Consider the following 11,010-nt stretch of genomic DNA (forward strand, 5'->3'; position numbering starts at 1 on the left):
TTTTACACAAAAAAAAAAAAAAAAAAAAAAAAAAAAAAAAAAAGGCTTAAAGGAGCTGATGGTTTTTCCACTTGATTCCATATCCGATAAAGGAAACAAAAGGAGAAATATCCAGTTGCAACTTTGTTGTCCAAATCTTCCCTCGGAGCGATAAGTCAAGGTTCTTGGGAAATTTGTATAAAGAAAAAAAAAAAACATGAAACCAATGAGGCTGTCACATTGTTCCTCCACGTTCCTTAGAATTCTTGCGAAGGACTTGGTTCAAAAGTTGTTCCTTTTTTTTGGAATGTTTCTTCACTTGGTTATTCTGTTTCAGAAGCCGACCTTTCCAAAAGGAACAAGGGAGAGGATGCTGGTGATGGGGAAAATGGTTCACGATGTCAAACAAAAGCGAAAGACAATGATCGCCTCACCATGCCGATTCCTGATTTTTTTGCGCTCTTCTTCTTTTGGATCATTTCTGACCCCCCCCCCCCCCAAAAAAAAGTTTCATTTTTTTGGACAATTCTTGCCATGAACATTGGGTTGAAACCACTTCACAAGAAGGATGCCAGGCATTATTTAAAAAAAAACCAAAAAACAAAAAAAAAACCCTTCATTCATGTTGTTATCCAAATTTTCCTCAGTTTGCGAGCGAACGTTTGCTTTATTCTTGCAAAATTTCCCGGTCAAACCACAAAAGTCTGGTCTTTTCTGGATGTTTCCTGGTGGTTTGAAAAAGGAGAAACAGTTTCTCAAAAAGTGGGTCCAAATGGAAAATGTGAAAGATGAAAATGAGGGCGCTGTCACGCTGTTTCCCCGCTTTTTCCTTAACTTGTCAGCAGAGAAATTTGTTCGTTTCGCGAATGAATTCAGAACACCACCCCCCAAAAAAATGCTTGTCTTTTTGCAACGTTTCTTTGTATGGATGGTGCATTAAAAAAAAAAACAAAAAAAAAAACCCCAAAATCAAACCCGACAAAAGATCCATGTTGTTCCCCAAATTTTCCTTAAAATGCTAGCAAAGAACTTTGTTCGTTATTTTGGGCGTCCGTTCAGTTTACAAAACCGAATGTTACTAAAATAAGAGATGAAGAAGACGAAGGCATCATGATGTTCCTCCACTTTGTTCCTTACTTTTCCCCTCAAAATGCTGTTTAAAAAAAAAAAAGTTGTTGTTATTTTGAATAAATTCCGACAAAATAATTGTTAGTCTTTTTTGGACGTTTCTGCGCTTTGGATTTATAAAAAAAAAAACAAAAAACAAAAAACAAAAAAAAAAAACAATGATAAAGGTCAAAGTTTGTTGAGTTCTTCCATGTTGACTTTTCCAGGAAAATATTATCAAATAAGTTCTCTGTTTGGATAATTTTTTGGGCCATTTTTGTACTGCGATGATCCGTTGGAAAAAAAATCACAAAAGGGAGCACAAAATGTCAGATTTTTTTCCAAGGTTGAAAAAAATGGAAAATATTATCAAATAAGTTCTCTGTTTGAATAATTTTTTGGGCCATTTTTGTACTGCGACGTTCCGTTGGAAAAAAAAATGACAAAAGGGAGGACAAAATGTCAGATTTTTTTCCAAGGTTGAAAAAAAAAAACCCCAGATGAAGACATTACAAATGTTCGTCCACACTCAAAACTGCTAGCAAAGGATTTCTTTTTCTTCTTTTGTGTTCGTACACACTAAAAACTGCTAGCAAAGGATTTCTTTTTCTTCTTTTGGATCATTTTCTGACAAAAACATCCATCCATCCATTTTCCGATCCGCTTTATCCTAACAAGGGTCGCGGGGGGTGCTGGAGCCTATCCCAGCCGTCTTTGGGCAGTAGGCGGGGGACACCCTGGACCAGTTGCCGGCCAATCGCAGGGCACACAGAGACGAACAACCATCCACGCTCACAATCACACCTAGGGACAATTTGGAGCAGTGGTTCTTAACCTGGGTTCGATCGAAATCGAGGGGTTCGGTGAATCGATCTCAGGGGTTCGACAGAGCTGAAACCGAGGGGTTCGGTGAATCGGTCTCAGCCGTTCAATGGAGCCTCTGCCATGGAAGTTAAGACACGCTCGACTCAACATGTCATTTAGTTATGACACGCCCCCTTGGCCATCACTGGCTGCAGATGATCACATTACATTGCTTGTGCAATCAGTGCAGCGGGAAATTTAGTTCGCTCAGTAGTCAACGTGTGACTGTCATGTGATTTTTTTTAAAAAATGTTTTAATACATGCTAACCATGTCGAGCAAAGAAAGAAAGTGGTCGGATGAATATGCACAACATGGATTCACATGCATCCCGGACAGTGATGGGACTCAGTGTCCTATCTGCATGATTTGTCATGCCAAGTTGAGTCGGCAAAACTGCATGGAGATTCATTTTGTTCGCAATTAAAAAAAACGTATGGCTCTTTGTGTTGTTAATAAATGCGCTTTTTTTAGGTCTTGAATTTGTAAAAAAATTATTTCAATTTTTCACTTCTGAAGGGTTTGATGAATGTACATGTGAACTGGTAGCGTTCAGTACCTCTAATAAGGTTAAGAACCGCTGATTTAGAGTGTTCAATCAGCCTGCCATGCTTGTTTTTGGAATGTGGGAGTACCCGGAGAAAACCTACGCAGACACGGGAAGAACAGGCAAACTCCACCCAGGAAGGCCGTAGCCGGCATCAAACCCACAACCTCTGCACTGTGAGGTCGATGCGCAAACCCCTCTACCACCAGGCCTCTCTGACAAAAACAAAGTTTTTTTTCCTTTCCTGGGCCGTTCCATGTAAAAACTTTCCAAAACACAGAAAAGAAGAAAAAAAAAAAAAAAACCCAAAAAAACATCAGAAATGTATCATTTTTCCGAACACAGTTTTTTAGCTGCACTTTTCCAAAAAGTGGGACTGATGGACCGTCGTCCTGGCTCGGCGCCACCTTGTGGGATGGAGGGATGTCGGCACTGGGGGCGGAGCTGGAGCTTGATGGACAGTTGCGATTTTTGATGTGAAGAGAGAACGCATGCAGAACGAGGCTCCTCGCCCCGTTTCGGCGGGTCCCGACGTCCATCTAGTCGGTAAATCTCTGGCAAGCCTTCTTCCAGCGGCAGGCGGTGCACCACATGTCGCGGTTCTCCATCCCGTACACTTTGCGGCACTTCTTGCCTTCGCCACGTACTTTACGACTGCGAGGAAAAAAAAAAAAAAGAAGGAAAATATAGTGTATAATAATTTTGAGATCTGGGGGTTTCGCTTGATTATTTTTTGCTATTTTTATTTATTTTTATTTTTTTGTAGTCGTCACCTGAGGGCGGCTGTGGCTCTGGGTGGCGACGAGAGGACGGCGATGGTTTGGGAACGCTGCTCGGTGAAGCTCTGACTCTTACTGGGTGACACCTGCAGGGGGCGCACAAGCCCAACCATACATTGAAACTCCAAAATGCAATCAATGGCATCGGCACATCTGAATGCTGCTAGTAGTGTGTGTGTGTGTGTGTGTGTGTGTGTGTGTGTGTGTGTGTGTGCGCGCGCGCGCGCATGCTGTTTCCTGACCATGTTTCCGGTGAAGGTGATGGGAGGTGACTGCCAGGAGATGCTGAAACCCGAGCCGTTGGTGGGCGTGAAGCTGTAAGAGGCTGCCGGGTTTGTCGCACCGTTGGACGGGATGGACACCGGAGCCGTGGCCTGAACGAGGGGCAAGGCGGAGGTCACGCGGTTAAAATGGGGTTCAATTTAAGAGTGAAGAAGGGTGTGTGTGTGTGTGTGTGTGTGTGTGTGTGTGTGTGTGTGTTCTGTTTTGGGGGCCGCCTTCACCTGGTAGGCGTGGTCGGCGTGGATGAGGTAGAGCGCGCTGGGCGCAGAGCGGCTGAGCGGCGTGGCGCTGCCAGAGTGAGGCTCCTTGGTGCAGGGCGGCGGCGGGGGCAGGGGAAGGGGCGTGGCCCCGTCCGTCAGCGAAGGCGGGGTCAGGACGGAGGGTGACACGGGCGACAGGCTGCTCAGGCCCTCGGCAACCGCGTCCGTGTTGAGCTTGATCTCTGTGTAGTAGAAGTCCTCCTCGCCGTCACTGCAGTCTGAGTCGCAGTTGCGCCTGGAAGGAGGGGGTGACATAATAGGACCGGCGCAAATAGATGAGCTCAGCAAACAGGAAGTGGGTACGTACCCCAGGTGGATGGTGCGGATGTGCCTCTGGATGCCGGCGGCGGTGCTTAGCACTTTGCCGCAGTTCTTCCACAGGCACTTGAACATCACCTTCATGGAGTTCTGCACAGCACAAATGTAGCCCAGTTAGCACCAGGGGCGAGCTAGTTCGCTAGGTGGCTAGCAAAGCGCATTTTTAAATTAATGACAATCAGACTTTGGTAACTTACTTGTTAAGACTAGTGTGCTTGTAGCTGGTTACCATTAATTGTTAACATGATGTGTGGCTAACAAGTGCTAACACGATCACAACGTTAGCACTGTCATTTGAATGTTGAATGGCTAATGATGGCTAACTTGTCCATGTAACCAAACATAAAAAAAAACAAGGTCATCAGACACTTGTTTATTCTATAAGAGGATTCGATTAGCATTTTCTTTAGCTATGACAAAGCGGACTGAAGTATATTGTTTTAGGTGTTTAACTCATCTTATTAGCAAGTTAGCTTAATATTGTCATTAGCACATTGGGTGTCACTGCTAACGTGGCTAACTAAAACGCCTATGGGCGGCCACCTTGCGCTTGCGTGGTATCGGCTCGTCGAAGAGCAGGCTGCTTCCATCCGTCTCCTCCAGGCTGGGGTCTTCGGGCCCCGCATTGGGGGGGCCCCCGCCAGGCACCCGGAAGGGCTTGAAGCTGTCGGCCGAGAGAGGCGGCGACGGCGTGGACGGGTTGGACTGGTCGCTGGGTGCCGACCAGCTCCAGTAGCCGCCCGATGAGCTGTTGCTGGATGGAGTGAAGGGACCCCCGGATCCGTTCTCTTTCCACGAGCCGCTCAGAGCCTCTGAGGGGGGGGGTAACGAAATATTTATGCGCTGTTATTTTGGTGAGCACCACAACAGTGCCGTGCGACCATGTCAAAATTGGAACGGTAGTCGTTGCTAACGTAACAGAAGTTAGTACTTCACAGGGATCTCGTTTACTGCGTTTTGGTTCACAAACGTGTCTGTTAGCTTACCGCTGACTTTGACGGGCGGACTCCTGACCAGTGGGCTGGTGGAGAGGCTGGTGAGAACCATGGCGGCCGTCACCTTGTCCATATCCACTTCCTCCTCTGACCGTCTGTTTAACAACAACAACAACAACAACAAAAAACATGATTAAACGAGCAGCTAAAATGCGGTTTAAAAGTTTGGTGTTCCATATTTGGACGTGCATATGATAGGGTTCATCAGGTGACATGGTTAGCCTCTGAAGACAAGCTCATTTAGCATTCGTGAATAGCCGCCAGCGAACTAGCTGGAATTACGTGTGTCGTCTGCTTGTCAACAAGCGACTTTGGGACCTCCAGGGGGCTCTGCGGGCGAGATGTTTTATTGCAAGTTGGCTGAGATGACTGGTCACACACACACACACATTTATGAAAGACATCCATCAGACTTTGACTTAGCGATCCGTTCAGCAGTTTGGCGTTAATTATGCACTTGGACGCCAACTCCCACCGCTCGTACATCAAGTCTTAATTGAGAGTCCTCCAAATGCGCTTGTCACGCCATGATGAGCGCTCGCTGTTGCCTTGACGACAGCCGGTCACTTGACGGCGTCCCCCAAGGTGACCAGGAAGTGGAGGACGAGGTTTGTGCGCTCGGCATCTTGATTGATGCTCGGCGTGATTACCCAACGGCGCAGACGTTCCTCATCAATATCGCGGCGGCTAACGGACGGACGTTCGCGGTTTTGACTCTTCGACTCGCCTTTTGTCTCCTCCTTCCTTCCATCTTCTCTTTTGTTTGTCTCTTCATATCCGACCTCCTCCCGCCTTCTGCGCCTATTTGTGGTTCACTATCATCGACTGGCAGATCTCCGGGTCTTGGGGCGACTAACATTGAATGGGAGAAAGCTCAACTGCTGGAAAGTTGCTGTTTTCTTTTCTTTCTTTTAAAAAATTGAATGGATATTAAATGGCATCATTTGATACTCTGTCCACTTGCTGCCCTCTGCTGGGACAGAGATGAACGACATTTTTAATGACGTGTTGCAGCAAGAGGGACTCTTTTCGTACCTGCGCTGAAGGCACCTCGACACTTCCTCTTCTCGCCCCTCCCCTCTTCATCCTCACCTCCTCCCAGCGCATCCATACTCCCCCCCATTTTGTCTCCTCCCCTATTTCCACCATATCTTCTCCATTCCTACCCTCCCATGCTTTAACTACCACCTTCCTCTCCCTTCCTCTTGTACTCTCTTTTCCCTCGCTCCACCTCGCCTCAGATCCTTTGCACTCCTCCTTTTGTCTCCTTTCCTCCGGCGCCACCTTTTGTTTCCTCTTCTCTCACCTCCGCCGCGCTCCCTTTGTCTCCCGCCCTCGCACCTCCTCGATCTTGTCAGACCTTTGCCATTGTTGCTCACGCCTTTAAAGGTACGACAAAAGGAGGTTGGAAGAAGGGTCTGGATGAGAAGCAGATGTGTGTGTGTGTGTGTGTGTGTGTGTGTGTGTGTGTGTGTGCGTGCGTGTGTGTGTGTGTGTCGCGCGACCACAAGGGTTGAGTTTCAAAACGCGCGAGAGTGTCAAGGAGGAAAAGTGCTTCTTTGTTATCCCGGCGGACGTTTAATTCTTCTTGTGCGTTCGCTTAGCGCGTGACATGTTTGCCCCCCCGGCGACACGACGCAAGCCCGAGCGTCAAGGACGCACGCATTTGTGCTTAGGAAGACGTTAGAAGATTGGACGCCCGGGGTGGGGGGCTAATTTACACAAGTTGCACCCCCAGATGGCTGCCACCCATTGACTCATTGAGGACACACACACACACACACACACACACACACACACACACACACACACGCACATCTGCCTTTAATACACTTGGAAATTGGGAACACGATGTGGGAAGGCGCCTTAGACGTACGGCGAAGAACTGAAACACCGATATTTAATACAGAGCAGGGATTGCAACTATGCTCTTTTCGCTGTAGTTTTTTTCTGCAAGGTGGGGAAGTGTGGCTCATAGTTTTGTCATGTTCTGTCTGTTTTGGTTGTTTTCAGCCCCAGCTGGAGTGGAGGGCGTTTCCCTCCAACAGGCGCACCTGTTCCGCGTTTACCAACCAAGCCCGCCATTTGTTTAAGGGCTGCCAAGCCTCTTGTCGGATGATTGACTTTGCTCGCTGTTGAGCTTCAGGTGTTGTATTCTAAACCTTTTGTTTTGTCTCAGAACTTTGTGTTTTCATCATTCCTTTGGTTTCGCGTAATTGGACTTTTGATATTTTGTTTGTGTATTCTCGCTGTTCTCTCGTACCTTGCCTTTGCAAGTGCTTTTTGTTTTATGCATTTTTGTTGTTGTAATAAATATTTTGTTGTCGCACTTTGAGCCTGCATTTCTGGAATCAAAAATATTCAGGTCAGAATATGACAATTTTAACCTTTCTATTTACAAGAGGAGACATTACGTTGCGAACCTGCTGTTGACCGTCTTTTTTTGGATGGTGCACAGTTTTTTGTTTATTTTTGCGGTGTGGGGCATTTCTGCATGGCATGCCAGTGTAGGGGGGAGCCAATCATACTCCTGACCATTAAATGGTGGACAGTGAATGAGGCACTTTTGCCGACAGTCACAGGGAAGGAAGCCTTTGGAGCTGTATCACTCAGCCACCCTCAAGTGTACCACTGCGTGGAAACTGGCTTAGCCTTGCTATTTAGTTTACCCCCGTATAAAATCAGCACGATGTTTTCCCCGAATCCCGGCTCCATCTAAACTTAGCGAGGTCAATCTCGATGCACGCAAACGGGCAGGAACAGAAACCCAGGTGTCTTTGGTTTCCCCGCCGGCCTCACGGTGATCAATCATTTCAAATGAAGGCTACTGAACGCTGCGCTGGATTACAGGAATTCCCCGCCCCTCACTCCTCTGTTTTGCCGGGCATGAATATCTTCCCCGCCAACATTCCCGCCCACGCGGCCGGCCTCTTTTGCTGTCGTGCGTTGTTACTTTGGGGGGGGTGGCAGAGGGCGAGAGGCGTTTCGCTTATTACAGCCGCGCAACCGTGACGCCTAGTTCCTATGCTGTACAGTGGCAGTGAACTCATCTCAATTCATTTCACAAAAAGCGCCAGCTTGTCAGATTGCGAACAAAGACTAAAGGGCATATATTCTTTGTCCTCTGCGAAGAACGACCACAAGCACAGTGAGCAATTGCGATTGGCATCTCCTACAATACTAATAAAAGTAATGCGAGATTACGGGAATCGTCCTTGACAATTTCCACATTGGACTTCCCGTGAGGAGGCACGTTAAATGCTGGCTGTCCGGCTAAACATAGGGGTGCGTGCCAGGTTTCAGACAGGTGCGGTCGGCAGCTGCGGGCCGATGATTGCATCACATGTATGTTTTTCTGCTGCCTGAGGTTGTATCAGGACCCAAAGATAGTCAGACCATTGACTGTGTGGAAAAGTATTCCGCAACACCTTGACAGTGGTTGTGACGTTGAGCTCTCAAGCAATCGTATTTCCATGTCAGCCCCTTTCGGACGCTTTGTAAAAGCGTGGGAGGCGGGGGGAACATGTCAAAATAACTCCCAAGCAATCGTATTTCCATGTCAGCCCCTTTCGAACGCTTTTAAAAGCGTGGGAGGCGGGGGGAACATGTCAAAATAATAATTTCCACTACGAGGCCCCTTTCGCACAGTCACAGTCTTTGATATATAAATACCAAAATGGAATACTTGGATGAAATTGATGGGCTATCGACCGAGTATCAATGGGATAACAGCACCCGTGTGTAAAAGTAGTGCAAAACAAAGGAAGCGGGCAGTGAAGTTTAAAACCCAAGCCTCACTTCGTCCAACCTGTTATTTGAAAGCAACTGCCACCGTCCGATGACGTCATCGATATCCCCGTTCACAAATCTTTTTCCCAGGGTGCTATCCTGCGCGAAAAGTGCCAAATAGAGCGACGGCGATCAAATATTTTTAGGATTGACTATTCTCTTGATTGTCATATCAATAGTTTGAATGATGCCGGTGAGTGATGTGGGAGCCGGCAAATGAGAGCGTAGACTTGACTGGCTGTTAACTAGCGAACCGGTGTGAGTGCGTTGAGTGACGGCGTCAATTGAGGCCATCGCTAGGTCGTCGGAGACAACGTTTGGGGTCACCGTATTCTGTTAACGTTGATTGATAAATAGTACGTATGATTGATACATAGCCAGAGTGTGATCACTGGATGCCATGTTTGCAATTTTATCCAACCATTTGGGTTGTGCCGTCAAAGGATCGGGCCGATAAATAAAGGCTCTTTGTATTTGTTTATGAATCATTCGGACCAGCATCACCACGTTTTCCGGAGGGCACAGACAGCTGTTCTCAAAGACACACAACAATCAGCAGCCCGTGTCACGGTTGCAGTCATAACAACATATGCACTGGCCCGGAGCCGCGGCCAGCCTTCCAGAACCTCCTTGGGACTCGTAACTAGTTCAGACTTTCCCCATTCGTGGACTCTGCTCGAGCGAAACAAAGCCGATGCGGATTTGGTCTCGCCCCCGATTTTGAATATTAGTCGAAGTGAAACTTAATTCGTCTTAAAACACGCTTGTAAGAGCAGTTTGTGGTTCTAGATCGACGAAACAAACGCACTCGGCTCGACTGAGAGCAACAGGGTGTGGTGTACATTAGCTGTGCAGCGCGCCAAAGACCCTGTGACTACTTTGTGTGTGTGTGTCTGTGTGTGTGCGTGTGTGTGAGAACGCTTGCCAAACGAGCGCAACTGCTGGCCAACAGCTATGCCGAAGCAAATCAACAGAAAGTGTGTCACATGCACATTAGCCTCGCTTTTGTCCCTTTTCTGCCTCCCACGGTGGACATGTTGCGATTGATGCTACAAACAAATAAAAACCAGGGCGTCAAGCGTCCCCTCGTCTTAGCTTATTTACAGATTCACAGGCGGTTAAAATATCCGTTTGTGGTTCAAATTTGGTCGCCATTGGGAAAGAAAAAAAAATCTCTGTTTGAAGATGGTCTGGAAAATGGCCAAAATTATCTTTGTGTGACAACATGTCAGGCTTCATCAGGGTCCAAAAAGACTTTTTTGTGGGTCCAATGATGAAGGACATGCTTACTAAACTTGATGGTGCTAAGTGAAACAGGCTCTGGGAGCTTGAATGTAAAAAATGAGCGAAAAATGGCAGCATGGAAGCAAAATGGCTGACTTGTGCAGCTGGCTTCTTGAGACTTTTTTGTGGGTCTTCTCATGATAGACATCCCCACTAAATTTCATGCGAAACAGTCTTCGGGGGCTGACTTTTCAAAAAAGAATTCTGGGAGAAATGGATTTATCTTATTTTTGATTAACACAGTGCATTTTTTTTGATCGTGCATGACACCTTATAGCCACTTTTTGTGGATGGAGGCCATAAAGTAGAGCAAAAACGTCCCAATTAGCGTGTGTGCAAAAATACGCTGGAGTGTGTGTTCTTGTAATGAAAGGAAATGAAAAGGCTCACAAACACCGTCTGCGCACGTGTCTGGCAGTTTGATGTACACTATGGGATATAGGTCGATCTTTTTTTTTTTTTTTTTATGACACGCGCACACATGCCGAGTAACCCCCTCGAGCAAGCCAGATAAAGGGGAAATGATCATGTGCTCACTTCATTGCGCTTTACCTTGAGATGATTGACGCACGCAGATACTTCAGAAGCCGTGCGCGCCCTACATTTTCCACTATACATTGGGGTGTTTTCACGCTACCTCCGATGGGGCATATAAAGACGCACGCATGGCCTATATGTGGCGTGGCGGACGTTTTCCTTGGCCGTTTGCCTCTGGCACGCGGGGGCACACGTACGCATCGGATGAGAGGCTCTCCTCTTTGTCCACTCGAGCAGCAGGTGATGGAAAAACAAGCACGCCCCCCCCCC

At 47.1% G+C, this 11,010-nt stretch overlaps 1 protein-coding gene and 1 long non-coding RNA gene across 2 annotated transcripts in view; one reads left to right on the top strand and one right to left on the bottom strand.

Annotated features, from left to right (window-relative positions):
• The window catches only part of LOC109528045 (uncharacterized), a 17,726-nt gene that overhangs the window by 3,534 nt on the left and 3,182 nt on the right, over positions 1-11,010 (top strand). The window contains exon 2 of the long non-coding RNA XR_002170628.1: positions 4,953-4,959. This is a non-coding gene — a long non-coding RNA (uncharacterized LOC109528045). The remainder of the gene's footprint in view (positions 1-4,952; positions 4,960-11,010) is intronic.
• znf704 (zinc finger protein 704) overlaps positions 2,717-11,010 on the bottom strand; it is a 25,517-nt gene continuing 17,223 nt past the window's right edge. The window contains exons 3-9 of the mRNA XM_019890312.1: positions 5,122-5,225; positions 4,679-4,947; positions 4,125-4,225; positions 3,779-4,052; positions 3,518-3,649; positions 3,270-3,361; positions 2,717-3,150 (exon numbers count right to left, since the gene is read on the bottom strand). Of these exons, the coding sequence (XP_019745871.1) occupies positions 3,036-3,150; positions 3,270-3,361; positions 3,518-3,649; positions 3,779-4,052; positions 4,125-4,225; positions 4,679-4,947; positions 5,122-5,225 (1,087 nt within the window). The 3' untranslated portion in view covers positions 2,717-3,035. The remainder of the gene's footprint in view (positions 3,151-3,269; positions 3,362-3,517; positions 3,650-3,778; positions 4,053-4,124; positions 4,226-4,678; positions 4,948-5,121; positions 5,226-11,010) is intronic.

The sequence above is a fragment of the Hippocampus comes genome, unplaced genomic scaffold, assembly GCF_001891065.2.
Source record: "Hippocampus comes isolate QL1 unplaced genomic scaffold, H_comes_QL1_v1.1 scaffold71, whole genome shotgun sequence".
Classification (NCBI taxonomy): domain Eukaryota; kingdom Metazoa; phylum Chordata; class Actinopteri; order Syngnathiformes; family Syngnathidae; genus Hippocampus; species Hippocampus comes.